At 35.9% G+C, this 20,092-nt stretch overlaps 1 protein-coding gene across 2 annotated transcripts in view; it reads right to left on the bottom strand.

The window, feature by feature from the left end:
- The window catches only part of cdkal1 (CDK5 regulatory subunit associated protein 1-like 1), a 390,498-nt gene that overhangs the window by 302,934 nt on the left and 67,472 nt on the right, over nt 1-20,092 (bottom strand). For both annotated transcript variants that reach the window (XM_084088459.1, XM_084088460.1), the window contains one exon: nt 9,663-9,747. In XM_084088459.1, the coding sequence (XP_083944585.1) occupies nt 9,663-9,747 (85 nt within the window). The remainder of the gene's footprint in view (nt 1-9,662; nt 9,748-20,092) is intronic.

Genomic DNA, 20,092 nt, shown 5'->3' with positions numbered 1-20,092 from the left:
TTTTTTACGAATACTTATTTCGAACAAATACTTTAAAAATATTTGTATTCGGGAACAAGAAAAACTTTATTTCAAAAAGCTGCGTTTCCTGACCGGCGGTGCTGCTGATGTGGTGGCTGTAAATCCAATTGTTGATAAGAAAGGAGGAAAGAGCCACATATGGTAATATTTTGGATTAGGCTAATGTCACGTTGTCATACGGGGCCGTTCACATAGCGTGTTTTTTGCGCGTGCAGATTTCAAATGAGCGGCGCGGTTGCATAGCAACAACAGACGCCACGAGAGAGCAAGCGCTTGTGGAAAGGAGAAAGCGGTGCGAACCATAGTTCTAGGCTTATTCTTGGCTGGATAACTCTTAGCAGGTTTAAAAAGCCCTTTTAAAATGAAATATGAATGCAGTTTTGGATTAAATAAAAGTACAGTCAAGTCAAATAAAACACGTTTTATCTCCTGTATAGTTTGGTAACACTACAATAAGATACCATCCATTAACATCACTTAATGCGTTGTCTAACATCAATACATTGAGTGAACAATACATTTTTACAACATTAATTAATGTTTGTGAATGTTATTTAATACAAACACTTGATTGGTCATGTTTGTTCACTTCATTCATTGTGCATTAAATAATGTTAACTTTTGATTTTAAAAATGTATTTTTAAATTAACCCCAAGGAGAATAATTGCGACAGTATATAAATATTGTTTATTGTTAGGTCATTTTATCTAATGTTATCTAACAAATGGAATCTTATTGTAAAGTGTTTTTAATACTATACAGTTTCCATCATTGTAACCGTGATATACACTTTAATATATGTAAACTTAATCTAAATTAAGCTTTGGTACCGAAATTGGTACTGAGAACTGTGGATTTTCACTGGTATTGGTACCGAATACTAAAATTTTGGTACCGTGACAACACTAGTAGCTCTGTTAGCTCGGTAATTTAGACAAGGCTGTTGACAGAGTAACGTTAACGTAGGTAATGGCTGTTATGTTATTTTTTTTTTTCATTGACATTCGTTGTTACATGTTCATTGCTGGATTTAAGGAAAAACATCAACCAATATTGCATATCCATAATTATGATAATGGATATAATTAAAGAATACTTGCACTATAACGTAAATTAGAAGTGTAAAATGGATTTTTATACCTATTTAGAATTTTACTCGAATACAAATACAAATACAAATACAAATACTTTTCCCCCCTCAACAAATACAAATACAGATACAAATACCGGCTGCTTTGCACATCCCTAATACATACATACATATACATACATATATATACATACATATATATACACATATATACACATATATATACATACATATACATACACACACATATACATATACATACATGCATATATACATTATATATATATATATATATATATATATATATATATATATATATATATATATATATATATATATATATATATATAACTAAATTTATTATACATTACTACGTTTTTACAGTGTTTACCACTCGTTTATTGCACAGTATCTGGTATGAAGGTTTTAGCCGCGATGCTAACTACGTTGATCTAATGACAAATGGAAATGGAGACTTATTGTCTTTGATTTAGTCATTCAGTTCAACATATTCTGTACAACTGTGTCTTCAAAGTGCTGATATAGCCTAACTAATTTAGCTGATTCCTGCTGTCGTCATTGGCGTTTGTTATGAATAACAAAAGCAGGTTAATATAGTTTGGTCTGTTTTTGTTTAGCCTAACTTTACTTACTACAGGTGCCCTCATTCTCTCAAATACCATTTTAAAGCCATTTACTGGTTAATAAATATTATGTTGTGAATAATCAGCTTTGTTCTTTTGTTTCCCCAGAACAACCAGTACATTTCTAAAATAATATGAACATTTCAGTGGCAACATTGAATTACAGTAAGTTACCTGCACCACATGCAAGTACTTTATTACTATGAACTCTCTGTGTGAAATTGTATTGTTTGACTGCGTACTTGTGTTTTTTAATCAGTTATTCTCTGAAAATCTTCCCTCATGCTCTCAAATCTCAATGTTACTCAGAAAAATAATATCACAGGTTTGGCGCCAATAATGCTATGCATTTTTTCTTATATCTTTATCATTTGCATTTGAATATAAGACATTTTAACTGAATTCTAACTTAAAGATTAGTCTTTTTCAACAAAAAAAAGGAAAAAGCTGTTATATGGCTTCAGAAGACTTACAACACAACCCATAACACATGAGTTGTGAACTCATTGATTATTTTTAGGATCTTTTCTGGGACATTTTTGGAGCTTAACCATTTTTACATAAATTGTTGCATTGCATTGAACTAGACAAGTGTACATAAGAATGGTTTCATGAATGATTTATTTCTGCTTGTTTCATGCAGTGATCGGTAAGCGATCGGTGACTGGGGCTGCATTATGCCTGAGATCTGCTTTTGGGTTCCACAGACAGAAAGTCAAACAGGTTTGGAACGTCACAAGGCTGAGGAAATTATTTAAATTTCACAACTATCACTTTAATAACCTTACTAACAGTAAATTTTGTTCTTTGCAGGGATCTCGGTAAGCTGAAATACAAGTTTGAACAAGAATAAAAATCCTCCTGTAAACCTGAAAATCACTGAAGTGCCTGGACCATCCACTAGAAAAGAGGAAAAACAAACGGAAAACGAATCTGCTGTACCTTTTCACTTTTCTAACTCGTTAAGTACCTCACATGTCCCTTGTGAAGATTTTATTATTGATTGCATTTTATGTTGCAGCGAGTAAAGGTGTGGTCACATTTGTGAATTTCGTGAAATTACACAGGCAAAAAAGTCCATTGACCATTGTCAGCAGTGTAGCGACGTAATGTATGAAGCACAGCTCACACAGGAGTCACTTTCAAGCAGCTTTCTGTTGGTCAAATCTAGCGAATTCCAGTAAACCCTGGGTCCCATAGTGACATTGACCACAAACGAAATTGCTGATCGTGTGGATTCTTATTGAAATGACTGGAATTCACCAGTGAACATTCACAGAACAACAGATAATTTTACTGCACCTTAACTCTGTTATAATGGAAAATGTTTTCTGTTCGTTGTGGCATAAGGAATACTGTTTTTTGTTTGAGAATACTCAACAACCATTAATGAGCACTGTTGATTCAAGTCACACATTAAAGCTTTTCAAAAGCCATAGTGTACATTACAGTCACTGTAAACCCGAATAAGTTAGCAGAACTCATAAAATTTAAGGCAATCGATTGCCTCAATTTTTTTACGTTTTGAAATTCAAAGTTTAAGTAAGCAGAACTGGCAGATTTTAAGTTTGTACTTAAACATTTCAAGTTAAGAACAATTAAAATCAGAGTACACTATTTCATACATTTAACTTAAAACCTTCATGTAATCTCAATGTGAACACTTTCATTAGTATTAACTTATAGTTTTAACAAGCTAGTTTGCTAACATACTATTATAGCCGCTTTCCGACCGGAGGAACCTTTTCACAGTTCCTAGAACTATTGGCTAAATTACCCGGATGTCGGCGTGTTCGCACCGCAGGAACTAGGAACGATTTTAGTTCTAGGAACTCCATTTGGAGGAATAAAAATAAAAGTCACCGTGCTTGCATCACTCCCTTACCCCTCCTACCAGTTCCTATGGCCACTTGGCCAGTGTGAACGCAAACAGCAAAACCGAGTTTGGGGGAGAGTAGTTCTTAGAACTGTTTAGAAGTGGACAGTTCCTAGAACTAAGTTCCTGTAACTACTTGGTCGGAAAGCGCCTTATGTTATCATGCTAACAATAGTATGTTATACAGCACTTGCTGCATGAGTGCAACAATATAAAGATTTTATTTGCTCTCAAATCAAGCCGCATGCACCACTTGTCACCATGATGGTAACTATCCTAAAACCAACATTAACAGAAATTCATCTAAATTAGCATAACAAAACATTAATCAATAATCTCCCACTTAACATTAATCTTGCACAAAAAAAACCATTATATTACACTTAATTTTAGCATTTACTCTCCCATTCAAGTGCCATCGGCAAAGCATGCTGGGAAATAGAAATCCCAGCCATTTCAGTTAAACTTAAGTTTGTTTAAATTAAATCATTTCATAAAACTCAAAACAATGAAACAGATCAGTTTACTTAAAATATATCAGTTCTGTGAACTTGAAAGAAAAAGAAAGTGCTAAATACTCATTTGACTGAACTAATTAGTTTAATTTAAGTTTGTCCATTTAATATTCAACAATATTATTGTTACACATACACAACACATTATAGACTTTTATAATTCAATGTTAGGCTGCATAGATTAGATCAGCCGGAACCGGGAACACTTCCCATCATTTTACATCATAAGAATGGCATCTACGCTAATATTAGTCTCTCTGTTTATCCCGAGGTTTAGAATTTTTGTTTTTATTCTGTTAATCGAGTTGAGCCGCTTATAAACATGCCGGACCTGAGGAAGGCTGCTAAAGCTAGCGAACCAGCAGAAAGCACGAGCTCGGGGCAGTCAGCTATATTGCAAGCAATAAATTCATTAAGAAACGAACTGCTGGCGAAAATGGATGAGAAAGCAGAGATGCAAAATGAAGAAATACGCAAGCAAGGGTGCAAAGCTGAAGGGTGCAATCGATCAGGCTAACATCAAAGCTAACGCGCTAGAGGAGCGCACCGCAGGCTTGGAAACTGCAGCTAACACTCACTCGGATGCTATCGCTAATCTGGAGCAGCAGGTGGCTGAACTGAAAAAAGAGGTGGTGAGTTTGGCGGCAAAGACTGAGGATATGGAAGCGAGATCACGGAGATGTAATTTACGCATCTTTGGGGTTAAAGAAGGACGAGAGGCAGGCGTTTCAGCGAGCACCTTCGTTGCAAAACTTTTACAAAAAGTGATGGGCCTGGATGAGCCGCCCGTTATTGATAGGGCTCACCGTACTTTGCAGCAAGCCCCGGGAGACGGGCAGCCACAGAGAGCTTTTGTCGTCAAGTGCCACTACTATCAAGAGAAGGAAAGCATTCTACGAAAGGCTGTTACATCTCCAAAACTTGTATCTGAAAATGGCGACACTATCAGAGTGTTCCCTGATTACACGCAGAATGTGGCGCGACGGAGAGCGGCTTTCGGACAGGTGAGACAGTTATTACGGCAATGCGAGGGAGTAAAATACGGGCTGTTGTATCCTGCAAAACTGAGGATTATGACTCGGGACGGCCAGCAGAAGAGCTTTACTGACCCAGAGAAGGCGGTTACCTTCGTCAGGGGACTTATGAGTGATTAATATGGGAGTTTGTTCGGCTACATACCTCGGTATATTTGGTGGGAGTATTGGAGTGAACCAATTGTTGTTGGGGATCAATATCGCTGCAATGTAATGCCATGGGACATTGGATCAGTTCAGTGACATTGGACAGTGGGTGTACTGATGGCTAGTTGCATATGCGGACTACTGAGGCGTTATTTGATTTTTGGGTTTTTTTTTTCATGTTTCATTCAGAACTGTCTTCTAATATATGTAGGAAACAAGTATGGATAATTTGACTGTTTTAAAGTAGGCCTATTATTATTATATATCTATTCATTTAATTATTTATTTTCTATTTTTCTTTATATACAATAATTCATATATATGTCTGCTTGGTTTTTCATGTTTCACTTAGAATCGTTTTCTAACATATGCAGAAATCAAATTACTGATAACTTGATTTTTTCTTTTCTTTTTTTTCCTTCTCTCTTCCATGTACACAGGGATATTGAGTAATGGTTCTAATTAGTCTTGTTAATGTTATAGATGTTCAGCTAAATGGTTATTATAAGGTTTGTGTGGGGCCTCAGCTACACTCTGTAAGTTTTATTTTCTTCTTTCTATGAAACTTCATAGTGGCTTGGGAGGTTGGGGGGGTGCAGTCTCTCATTTGGGGAGGGACCAGCAGGGGTCTGTGTTGTTAATGGGTGATTTAAAAGTTTTAAGAAAAAACTTTTGTAATTTAATACATCTTTGTTGTCTGATGAAACATTTGTAACATTTGTAACATGATTTAAACATTTGTACTGTAGACTTTATTTCAACACAGATTGATTTCTTTATTGAAACTAACCAGCTGCCAGACACCGATATTTTAATACTTTGGGAAACTCTTAAAGCATATATTAGGGGTCAAATAATAGAATACACTGCTCGTCTTAATAGAAGCAGGTCTAGACGCTACAATGAGTTGATCAATCTAATCCACGATGTTGACCAGCAACACTCCTCGGCCCCTACAGCTGACCTCCGCAAAAAAAGAATAACATTACAAACTGAATTTGATCTTCTTGCCTCTACGGAAACAGGAGAGAAATTTCTGAAATCTAGACAAAACTTTTACGAACATGGAGAGCGGGCAAGTAGGTCACTCTCTCACCAGCTGCGTCAATATTCTGCTGCCAATTTTATTACAAAAATACAAACTGCGGATGGAGAAGTTAAGCCTGACCCCAAAGACATTAACCAGCAGTTCAGATTATTTTATTTATCCTTATATTCTTCAGACAATCCTAGTGACCATGTATTTCTTGACAATGTAACTCTCCCGACTATAGCTGAGGAGGATAAGGTCATCCTTGAGCAGCCGATATTTGAAACTGAGATTAGTCAAGCAATTAGGTCAATGAAAAATAGAAAGGCACCAGGCCCAGATGGGTATCAAATTGAGTTTTATAAGGCTTTTGCCTCTAAGTTGATACCTTTACTGTGCCTCGTCTACAATGAATCACTCAAACAAGAGAAGCTGCCTACATCTATGACCCAAGCCACAATATCTGTGCTTCCCAAAAAGGACAAAGACCCCACTAAATGCGAGTCTTATCGCCTGATCAGCCTACTCACATGTGATTATAAAATACTTACAAAGATTCTCTCCTTAAGATTGGAATCTATAGTACCAAAAATTGTGCATCCTGACCAGACAGGCTTTGTAAAGGGCAGGCAGTCTTTTCACAATTTACGTCGCCTCTTTAACATAATATATTCTAAACATTCGATTCACTCACCAGAAATAGTGATTTCACTAGACGCGCATAAAGCTTTCAATCGAATTGAGTATGGACACCTTTTCAAAACTCTAAAGCAAATTCGGCTTTGGTCCAGTCTTTGTTTCTTGGATTCAGACGTTGTATGCAGCACCCCAAGCTAGAGTGAGGACTAATAACTTTAATTCGCAATATTTCACTGTTCAGAGAGGGACGTGACAGGGTTGTCCGTTGTCCCCTCTTCTCTTTGATCTGGTCATTGAGCCACTTGCCGCAGCATTGCGATGTAATAACAATATACGGGGTATCACGAGGGGCGGCCTGGTTCATAAAGTGTCATTGTATGCCGATGATTTGCTGATGTTTATATCAGATCCGGAGACTTCAATCCCAGAATGCCTAGACACCATTTCTCAATTTGGTAAATCCTCTGGGTACAAGATTAACCTCACCAAAGTGTTTTGTTCCCAATTAATGTTTTGGCTCGGAATCGATCCTTTGACTCAAACCCATTCAGGACTACAGAGGGCCCCATGACATACCTGGGAGTAAGTGTCACAAGTAGATATAAGGACCTATTCCAAAATAACTTCAAATCAGCCTTAGGACAGATCAAGGAGAACCTTAATCGCTGGTCTACTCTGCCCCTGTCCTTGGCTGGACGTATTAATTCAATAAAGATGGTAACGCTACCTAAGATCTTGTACTTATTTCAAACAGTCCCAATCTTCATACCCAAATCATTCTTTAAGGAGCTTGACAGGCACATCAGTACATTTATATGGAACAAAACTATACCTCGTGTACGGAAAACAGTTCTCGAGAGACGTAAGGAGAATGCTGGACTAGCTCTACCAAATTTTTTATACTATTATTGGGCTGCAAACATTCACAAATTAGTAATATGGTATGGAGCTTCTATTGGTGGGAGTAGTCCGAGTTGGTGTCTAATGGAACAACATTCATGCTCGTCCGTCTCTTTGGCCTCAATGCTGTGTGCTCCACTGCCAGTGGCAGTGGGTGCACATACGGACAATCCTATTGTAAGAGGCAGCTTACGCATATGGACCCAATTTCGCAAACATTTTGGTCACATACAAGCCTTGGTGTCTATGCCTCTGTCCTCAAACTTTCTTTTTAAGCCATCGCTTATAGATACGGCCTTTCTCACCTGGGCTAGAAAAGGCATAAACAGTGTGGGAGATATTTTTGTAGATGGCACGTTCGTTTCTTTTGACTATTTGGTTAATGAATTAAGTTTACCAAAAACACATTTTTTTAGGTATCTTCAGGTCCGTGATTTTGTCCGTTCCCAGTTTCGTTCATTCCCCTTAAAACCAAATATCGGCCCTCTTGAACATTGTCTGACGGTCAAGCCCCATTTCTCGGGTGGTGTCTCCCGGCTGTATACTGCTATTCAGGCCATGAAATGCCCATCTCTTCTGTCTCTTAAGGTACAGTGGGAGGAGGATCTAAACACAGAATTGACGGATGAAATTTGGCAAAGAGCTATACATAAAATATACACATCGTCTATCTGTGTTAGGCACAGGTTGATACAATTCAAAGTATTTAATCGCCTGCACCTCTCTAGGACCAAATTGGCCAAAATATATCCTAATGTGGATCCCAACTGTACGCGCTGTCACCAAGCCCCTGCCTCTCTGGCTCACATGTTCTGGTCATGCCCAAGCATAGGCACATTCTGGTCTGAGATATTTAATACATTCACCTACATTTGTAAAAAGAATATTGATCCAGATCCTATCATTGCAATATTTGGGGTGGTACACAGTAAGGTTGGGGTCTCAAGAGGCCAATCTCAATTAATAGCATTCTCTACACTGTTAGCCCGTCGACTAGTTCTTACAAATTGGAAATCTTCCTCACCCCCAAAACACTCACGTTGGGTGTGCAAAACGATTGTCGAGTTCATGCGCGTGATCATAGGTACTAAACCTATGCGCGTGAACTCGACAATCGATTACTATGGACTTTGACCGAAAACAGGATGTAAATACAGGTATGTGCGCTGGCTGAATAAACATCATTTTTATTCATATCTTTCACATCTACTGCAGTCAGATTCACTGTGTTCACTCTGAAGGAATCACTCACATTGGCGGTGCACTTGTAATGACACATCAAGGATGTTAAGAGGCTAAAAGCAGGTTTAAAACGTGCCCCACTGAAGTCAACAGGGTGCAAATTTTAAAAAGAGGATAACATGGTGTAGGCAACACCGATTTTTGTCGTTGTTCTCTGTACTGACAGCACTCCAAATGTACAAAAAAATGAGCTCAATGTTAAAATTGACCAGAGTTCTCCTTTAAAATGAAGATCCAATGTCCATATGTTGAAAAAGACAAAGGTTTTCATGGGGTGTCCTATCTCTTTCACATGACTTTATATGTACATGTTTTAATATTTAAACCACTTCTATTATTGATTTCAATCATGATGTGAAGAACGTTTCAACCAATATAACAAGAAGTGTCTATAATTTATTTATTTATTATTTTTTTAAATGGTCTACCCTACATTTAAGTCACAGAAATTCACGTTAATTTTCCAGACCCTAAAGTAAACACACAAATGCAGTCATGCAGTGACTGAGTTACAGAAACTTACTTTATGGAGTTCCTAAAGTGATCTTCTGCTGGGTTTTTGACTGTGCAACTGTTCAGTAACCACAGATCAGCATCAGATGGATTCTCTGGAGAAAGAGAGACAGTTACAGATTAACAAGTTACACTAAAAGATTCCCGCCACAATGATCTGTCAAAACTATTCACACAGCTGTAATGCAATATGAGATTAACAGCTGTCTGATGCGCATGAGAAGAGTGTTTCTAAAACTGCACATCACAGTAAATTATCTACATGGTAGGAAAACAGTTTCACTACATTCAAATGACCTCAATCCAAAACCTTTTTTTTTTAAATGTGAAATGTAAAGCAAACTATGACTTTAGACTGGTATTGTGCACATTTTAATCTTTCTTTCTTAATGTATGCTCATATTTTTTAATTGAAATGTAAAAATGTCCACAAATGCTCCAATGAATCAACCCAGCCCTTGGCATTAAAAGCAGTCTCATTAAAATAAGCATGCAATTCTAGTAAAGCAGAGTCAGTTTGTGCAAGTCAATCACTGATTGAACCCAATATGCTAAAAGCATATGTTCCAGTTTCCATCTCTTTTCTATGATTTTCATTCAGAATGATTGTACAGTTTTAATCATTTTATGTAGACTGCCATATTTCCATTTGTATGTCAGGTTGCAATCTTTAGAATGAACAGATTAGAACGATTATGCATGTTAGCATACAAACAACTCTAATAAAGCCCATAACAGACAGACTAATGTTATAATGCTGCAACACAAAGCACAACAGTTTCGACCTGATGAAACACTGCAGAGCAAAGCGGAACTAGAAGGATGTAGACATTTCAATATTTCTAGGTTTCCCATGATCATAAGAAGCTTAATAGCATGTGTATAATCTGTATGACCTAGTGGTTATCACACATGATTGCACACTATTTCCATTACAGCACTGAAGAGCCAGATGCTGGATGACACACCTGAGCAACGGAGGCTCGCCTGCAAAAATGTTTATTTATAGAGCACATTTAAACCCAACCAAGGTAAAAGAACACAATGTACATAAAAAAGATAAAGTAAAAAACAAAATAAACAAACAAATAAGCAATCAACAGTATGCAAAGAAACCCCAGGATAACATACTAAGGTGTGTTAAAAGTCAGGGAGAATAAATATGTCTTGAGATAAGATTTAAAAGCAGGGATCTACAGTGCGACTGCATTTGCAACTCAAAATTACTGCATGCGACTGTGAAAAAGTATTTAGGAGAACCAGTGCGACTGGCCCGATCAGGCCCAGTTCTAAGGGGGTGCTAAAGATGAAACTAAAACCACCAGTAGGGGGCAGCAAGTCACTGTCTTTGTCACTGAATCATTCATTAAATCGATTCGTTCAAACGGCTGATTCATTCAGGAACAAAGCAAGCGACCTCAGTTATGGGCCTCAGTTAAAACTAATAACAGCATATTGGCCAAACAGATTTTGCAAACCCGCCTGTGCATAATTGTGTTTTCAGACTTTGCACTCTGGAAAGCTTGATGAGAAAAGTAGAGAGTGTGTTTTTGCTGCGTTGAGCAATGCAGCCTGCACAATCCCAGACATGTCTGTTGATTTCTTGAAACACAATGGCCAATCAGAGGCGTTTAAGTTTGTTCAGTGCTGAGTTATGCAAGCTCACAAATCCTCTCACAAAGTACAGAAACAATGTAAATAAGAGATTCATTGTTTGTTCCTGAATGAATCAGCCGTTTGAACAAATCGATTTAATGAATGATTCAGTGACAAAGACAGTGACTTGCTGCCCCCTACTGGTGGTTTTAGTTTCATTTTTAAATTATCACTTCAGTTATTTAAATAATTTAATATTTCTATATTCAAAACCTATTTAAAACACAATCTCATAACATTGTTATCATGAATTTAAATGCATTCATGCCACTTCTGAGCCTTATTAAACCTGATCCATGTGATCCTGATCCAAAGGACACCAGGACTAAATTACACACTTTCAAATGAAAGTTTATACGAATTTGTTTGTTTGTGTCTAACCAGACTGTTGTAGTGCTGTTTTTGTCATGTTTTTGACACCGCAACATGTGGAAAAAATTTAATTTCTGCGACATTGTGGCTGGAACATACAAATTAGGACAATTATAATCTCAGGTAATGATTATAAAAGCGACAATGGATATTTTATCTATGTGAACAAACAAGTGTATTGTATTAGTCACTCAGTATGTATTTTTAATAATGATTAAATGGTGTAATATTAATGAATTAGATTATGTATTCATCCATTTTGTTTAGAGTAAAGTGCTCCTGCAGAGAGAGACTGCCCACACTCTCCTGATTGGCTGTGAGTTTTAACTGATTTTGTCGTGTCTCATAATCGTGTTGTGTCTGGTGTTGACAGAAAAATTGCTGGAATCTGTCTCACTTCTGGTTAGGCCACAGAGCTATACTAGAAATACTCAACAGTCCTCATGTACTTTATGGCAGAGAGCACTGTGAACTTTCTGCAAAACATGTCAATTTGAGAAAGTATTTGAAAAAGTAAGAATACAGGTTTAGAACAGCATTATGGGTGAGGGGCAGCGGCGGTTTCTTCATTAGGGCGATCGGGTGACGCACCACCAAAGTGTGAAAGGGACTTTTTCCAATCACAATCTCATTTAACCACAGTGTTACGCTAGCAGTCACTCACTGTTGTTCTGCCTCTGGATATAGTCCAATCAGCGTCATGTCACGTTCTGTGGAGTCCCACCTCTTTTTGGGCGATTTCACTATGGCCGAAAATTGCCCAGAGTGTTCCCATAGACTTACATTCAAAGATTGATCGAAGATCGAACTGCAGGCACTGCAATGCATTCTCTAAGGGTTCCGGGAGGGCTCGCACTAACGTGCTTTCGTCATCATACGTAAACTTCACTTGTGCAGCAATTGGTGGAAACAAATATACCTCTAAAAATATTTAGCCATAAGCTGAAGTGACATCCAATAATTAATGTACAGACTCCATCTGTAAATGTTAGAAAGTCAATATTTCCAGTTTGCTGTCATGAGTGGTCGCTTTCTGCAAGCTAAACTTCCGTGAACGAGCGCCGCCACGTGCATGCGCGCCGAACAGACGGAGAGCAATAGAATAGGAGCGCAATTATTCTGACTAAAATATACATTAGCACTAAATTCTAAATATATTTAGCTAAAATATTTGTTGTTGAATATTTGTTGTTGTTGGTGAACATAAATGTGCTAGAGAATTTCAAACCTACATGTGTATTTTTATGATATTAGCTTTGTTTTTATTTTATTTTTTTTATTTTAAGTTTAGTAAATTTAACTACTTCTCTAAAAAGCATTATTTTGTTTTTAGATTGTAATGTTGCAATGTTAGAATGTAATGTGATTTTTTTTTTTTGGATAGACAGCAAGGTTACACTATGTTTGTTTTTATAACCTTCAATATGAACATTGTTTGTAGGACAATATTGATCAGGATATAATTTTTTTTTTTTTAAATTAAATAGTTTTTTTTTTTATTCAAATAGAAAAATAATAATTAAATATTCAGATTATACCATACATCGCCATTTAGCCCAAAAATTCAGATTTATTTGGCAATTGGCTATTTCCCAACCCTACCGGCTTAAGCTTTAGCTAAACTTTAGGCTAATGATAGCTACATTATTATCACTGTTAAATTGTTATTTAACAATTAGCCTACATTCAGTCCTGGATTAATAATTCAGTTTGTTGTAAACCTTTTGTCAAACAAAGTGCCGCATAACAGAGCTTTGCTGTTAAAATTAAAACATGGAAGAAAAATGTATTCCTTAAATAAAGTTTTAATAATTATTATTCATTATTATTATTGTTAGTATTAAAGGGGAACTTGGCAACTATTTCAACTTAATAAATCTGTTTAGAAATCATTTGGATGGTTAAATAACCTGTTCTGGTGAGAATGGTGACTTTTCCCGCACCCCCCAGCGTTCCCCGGCGGAAAACCAACCTTGCAACATGGGGACTAACGTCCCGGTAAGTTGGAAATAGGAAGTCTCGTGAGAAGCGAGAACGAGCGAGAAACACAAACTGCTTTACGGCAATTCAACATAAACACACACACCATATGATACTGTGTATGATGTATTACCCACCTCGTAGACATAGCTCCACACGATAAAGTTGGACGGCTCCCATAATAACAAATGCACATGAGCAGCGGTAGAAAGGGGGAGGAGGGTGCCGCAAGTGAGATTTTTTTTACTACAGTGTTGTGAAATATACGGCCCACAGCTGTAGGGGGAGCTCGTTGAGAAAACGCGACAACAAAAGGGAAAATCAGTGAAGAAATGGCTAGAGTTGCCATGTTCCCCTTTAATATTACATTGGGACGTATATGGAAGTAAAATAATGTCAAATGTTTTTGAAACAAAAAGCCTGTTGAATTGCACTACTTGAAAAAAAAAATAGGCATTGCATTAACCATGCTTGCATTTTAATGCATTGTATTTTTAGGGCTTGCATTTTTATGGGCTGAAATTCAACATGGTTGTATATTTAAGCTGTGAATTTTTCAATTAAAAACATTTAAAACACATTTCCATTATTAAAAATTCAATAATCCATATTCACCTTTCATATTTCACTTCCAAAATATTCAAACTGTTTAAAAATACAATCTATAATATTCAACAGGCAATTTTCGGTCCGTTTTATTTCGCTTTGCAAATTCGCTTCCACAAATTCAGTGGTTCAAATTCGACAGTAAATTCAACGGAACTGCAGGAAAAGCAATAGATTACCGAGCATACTCTCCATCTGCTGTTAGTCGATCTCACCAGCAGGAGGTGCAAAAGCGCGTGTTGTTGACGAAGACCAGCAACAGTTAGAGCAAGCCATTCATTCATAAAACTCATTTAACACCAATGCAAGTGTATTTGTGATTATTATGACGGCGGTTTTATGTTAAATTCAGTGTCTTCATGGTTACTTTTCCTGTGTAGCCTACATGCATCTTTCTCTACCGTGAACAAGATTATAATGTTATTCCCCGATGCGGATATACAGATCCAATGTTACATTTTTGAGGTTGACATATATTTCTCTTGGTTGTTTAGTTGCCTTAACTTTATATTGTGGTGATGTGCTGCATGCAGGCTATTAGAGTTTCCCTCAATACTTCAGGATTCCCCTGCTGGACATATACAACGCTTAACGTGGCTTAATGGACTACAGTGATGTAAAAGACCAAACTCGCAGGCAAGCAGATGGAAGTTTAATGCTAAACGTTTCCCAGTGATAGACTGGCATAAAGATGGTTTGACGTTGGACATTTGCACATTTAGGGACCGTCTCTAAAGTGTATACGACTTTGGTATACACGTTTCTAACTTCAATAGCATTTGAATAGAACGACTTACAGTCATAAAAACAACTGTAAAGTGTTCATGTAGGTGTCAGGCATAATGCGCACCCTTTGGATTTTTGATATTTATTCAAATAAATTAAAGTTTGCTATTGAAGTTAGAAACGTGTATGTCAATGTTGTATGCAACTTTTGAGACGGTCCCTAAATGTGCGAATGTCCAATGTCAAGCCAATTTTACATTAGGCTACATTTAGTCATTTATTTAGCAGACGCTTTTATCCAAAGCGATTTACAGTTAAACTAACAATAGGAGGACAACAATATGCAAGTGCTATGACTCTTCCCAGTTTAAGCTAATACATGTAGGCATAGTCTACTATACTATACATATATATACTGTATATATATACATATATATACTGTATATATATACATATATATACTGTATATATATACATATATATACTGTATATATATACATATATATACTGTATATATATACATATATATACTGTATATATATACATATATATACTGTATATATATACATATATATACTATATATACATATATATACTGTATATATATACATATATATACTGTATATATATATATACTGTATATATATATATATGTATATATATATATATACTGTATATATATATATATATATGTATATATATATATATATATATGTATATATATATATGTATATATATATATATATATATATATATATGTATATATATATATATATATATATATATGTATATATATATATATGTATATATATATATATGTATATATATATATATGTATATATATATGTATATATATATATATATATATATATGTATATATATGTATATATATATATATATGTATATATATATATATATATATATATATATATATATATATATATATATGTATATATATATATATATATATGTATATATATGTATATATGTATATATATATATATATGTATATATGTATATATATATATATATGTATATATATATATATGTATATATATATATATATATATACACAGTGCAATGCAATAATGAGTACACCCTCTTTGAAAAGTAACATTTCACACAATATGACAAGGAACACAAAGATATATTTCCAAAATGTTCCCTGACTAAGTTAAACACAGGTTCTGTTGTGCCTTTGAACTCAAAACAAAGGCTAATAATATAACTTAAATTATTTTTATTTCAGTTTTAGTGAAAGTGGGGTGGTGCAGAAATGAGTACACCCCACTGAAGGGCTCTGAGTAAAGCAACGTTTTAGGCTACCAATGTGGACCTGAACAAACAATTAACCACAGGTGAGTCTAATTAGTAAGTACACAGGTGTTAATTAGGCAGTTGCCTACAAAAGGCTGTTACCTAAAGCAAACCACCCTTTCCCATTTCCTGCTGTCAGCAATGGCACCTCATGGCAAGGAAATGTCTCTGGATCTGAGAAAGCGGATTATTGCTTTACACAAGAGAGGTGAGGGCTACAAGAAGATCAGTTTTTCACTAAAACTGAAATAAAAATAATTTAAGTTATATTATTAGCCTTTGTTTTGAGTTCAAAGGCACAACAGAACCCGTGTTTAACTTAGTCTGGGAACATTTTGGAAATATATATTTGTGTTCCTTGTCATATTGTGTGAAATGTTACTTTTCAAAGAGGGTGTACTCATTATTGCATTGCACTGTATATTATATATATATATATATATATATATATTAGTTCATATTCTTAGTCCATCTAGCCTATATAGTAGCCTACAGCCTACATCCCCAATAAGGTGCGAGTTTGGACTTTTATATCACTGCATTAGTCCATAAGCTACGTTAAACGTTTTGTCCCGACGGAAGGGGAATCCTTGAGTATGAGGTATTGAGGGAAACCGATAAATAATCCTGTTCATGGTAGAGAAAGCTGATAACATGTAGGCTACACAGGGAAAGTAACAATGAAGTTATTGAATGAAACATAAACACAGCTTTTGTGTCTTTATCATCTTTTCCGCATATATACTGACACAATCATTTTCATTTTATGAATGAATGGCTTGCTCTAACTGTTGCTGGTCTTCGTCAACAACACGCGCTTTTGCACCACCTACTGATGAGGTTGACTAACAGCAGATGGAGAGTATGCTCGGCAATCTATTGCTTTTCCTGCAGTTCCTGGACGTCAATGTTGAATTTACTGTCGAATTTGAACCACTGAATTTGTGGAAGCGAATTTGCAAAGCGAAATAAAATGGACCGAAAATTGCCTGTTGAATATTATAGGTTGTATTTTAAAACGGTTTGAATATTTTGGAAGTGAAATATAAAAGGTGAATATGGATTATTGAATTTTTAATAATGAAAATGTGTTTGAAATGTTTTTAATTGAAATATTCACAGCTTAAATATACAACCATGTTGAATTTCAGCCCATAAAAATGCAAGCCCTAAAAATACAATGCATTAAAATGCAAGCATGGTTAATGCAATGCCTATTTTTTTTTTTTCAAGTAGTGCAATTCAACAGGCTTTTTATTTCAAAAACATTTGACATTATTTTACTTCCATAGACGTAGCTATTCTATTGAACAACAGTAATATATCAAAATTTCTTCAAATTTTCTTTCAAGATAAACCAAACTTTTATAGACCTTTTAAGACCGTTGAGTTTATGATATAATGTTTATGATATGACAATATTTTTTTTCAAATGAAAAAAAAATAAATAAACAAATGAAAAAGAATAAAATGCTGATGAAATAACTCAAAGCAGCTCTGGAGATGAAGCTCATGTGTTTATGTCCTCATATAGTGAGGCGGCAGAGGCTGAAAACACCGCAAGCATCACGCGTGCTTCAATGTGTGTCTTTTTGCGGTTTAATATTCACAGACACCAGTCTATATCGCGACTTGATTTAAGTTTACTGACGTGCTTTTTTTATTCATAAAAAATGTGACCAATTCTGTGAAATTCCACGCTATACAGTAAATTCTGTTTTTATGACTGGTCTGCATTTTCCACATTATGGAAATCATAGGGCCCTACCTATGGCCTTTCTTTTTGTAAAAACAGACACATGAGACTTATGTGATAACCTCAAAAAACACTATCTGAAACTCTTCTGCGAAAGTAATGCTTCTGGGCCTTCACTGTAGGATGACAGCTGTATGTTTGGAGAATGAAATGGGGTTGAGAAAGGCATGATGTCCAAATGATGATGAGGAGGATGAGAAAGCAGGAGTTTCAGTCAGGGCTGCATCCGAAAACTTAGGCTGCTGACTTGTCTCATTTGCACACAAAAGTACCTCACGAAACTGATTTCGAACAGACTTCTGGGGCAGCGTAACGGTTTAACGATCTACAGCAAAATAGAGCGAGCTTTGGTGATATTTAAGCAAATATTTAATTACCACAATAGTAATTTCTCGCTAGAAAAGACATCAGAATTGGAAAATGATGGTCAAAAATGAACATTTACGCACAAACTGACCACCAACCGCAACTTTCAGAAGCCGTATTTCTTTTTAGCTAAACTTTCATGGAATGGAAAATATTGAAATGAAAGTAATGACATTATTTATCTTGAACTCTGTTTAATTAAGATTCTAGTTTCCATGACAATTTAATAATCATTTATGAAGGAAATTAAGCCTGTATGATATTACGCTGTACCCACATTGGACCAGCGATTTGGAAAATGGATGGATGATTTAGTTACGGGCGCGCCCATCTTCTGGCGGGACACAGGAATTCATTCGGCACGACCGTCACAGTGGTTTATGGGTATTCTCTAGCCGTTGAACGATGTACAATAGTTAGGCTATTGCGGTGCATTATGGAATTGAATGAGTGCACTCGATAATGTCCACTATGGTTTTGGACGCCACTACAAATGGCTGTTCCCTCAAATAATGCCCTTTTTAAGGGTATAGGGGACGATTTCAGACACAGCCCTGCTGGATAAATCAGTGCTTCATGAACATCAAACATCAGGAAGCAAAACGATTACCTAACATAACCTGAAGAGAAGTGCACTCAACAGACATTTAGAAAAAAATATTTGCATAGTAAAATTTAAAACATGCCTTAAGTATAACAGGTTTATTAATTAACCTGGTTTACAAAGAGATAAGGGTCAATTCCCACCATAATTCCCACTAAGAAATGTGTCACTTCACAGACACACGACAAGTGTGCTTTTTTGCGGTTTGTTTGCCTGAGGTACGAGCAGTCAGTTTGACAAACACAAACACACAGCTGTTCAATATGTTTTCCAGAAGTCATTTGCATGAATTTGCCTGTAGGGCAGAGCACAGACAATCGCATAGGCTGTTTTGGGTAAGATCCATCTTCGGTTGAATGGACTCACTGCAACCGTCCTTATCTAAGTCACAAAAGATCTTCCACCACCAACGGCCAAAACATACTCAACCAGAGTGCTGAGTCAGCGTCACACACATTTCAACAACACAGGTTTAATAAAGATTCTCTTTCATTCAGCTTATCACAAAATCTCAAAATGCACAATTCAGTCATTCATTTAGCTGATTTTGGTGTAAAGTGTTTCTTGGTGTAAAGCATTGTTCTAGCAGTGTAGCAGCTGAACTAGTAGCAGCTTTAGCCCTGACAAAATTTGAGGTGATCTAACAAAGCACATAAAGATACACAGACACCAGCAACCTTCTATGTTCAGACATTTTACGTTTAATATGATAATGACCTAAAACATGCAAAAAAAGAAAATGGAAAAAATTCCAGAGACCGAATCAGATGATATTGTATTCTGGCAAGATCCAGATCACAGAGTTCAAGGAATTTTGCACAGAAGAATGGACAAAAAAAAAAAAGAAGAAAATTAACAGCTACTAAAATAGAATGGAAAAAAGCAGAGAGAAAAAAAAAATACTATTTTCTATTGGGTACATATTTATGGATAATTAGGTTAGCAAAAGCATTTTATCTATGGCCAGTGTCTCTAGAGGTGTCCTGTGGTCAATGTGACCAAGCGTTAAACCAAATGTGTCACACCTGTGGACCGTGGTACACAGAACAAACAAGAT

Source organism: Abramis brama (genome assembly GCF_963993115.1).
Source record: "Abramis brama genome assembly, chromosome: 17".
Taxonomy (NCBI): Eukaryota; Metazoa; Chordata; class Actinopteri; order Cypriniformes; family Leuciscidae; genus Abramis; species Abramis brama.
The sequence above is the reverse complement of the archived record's forward strand: the minus strand, read 5'-3'. Positions and strand labels throughout refer to the sequence as shown.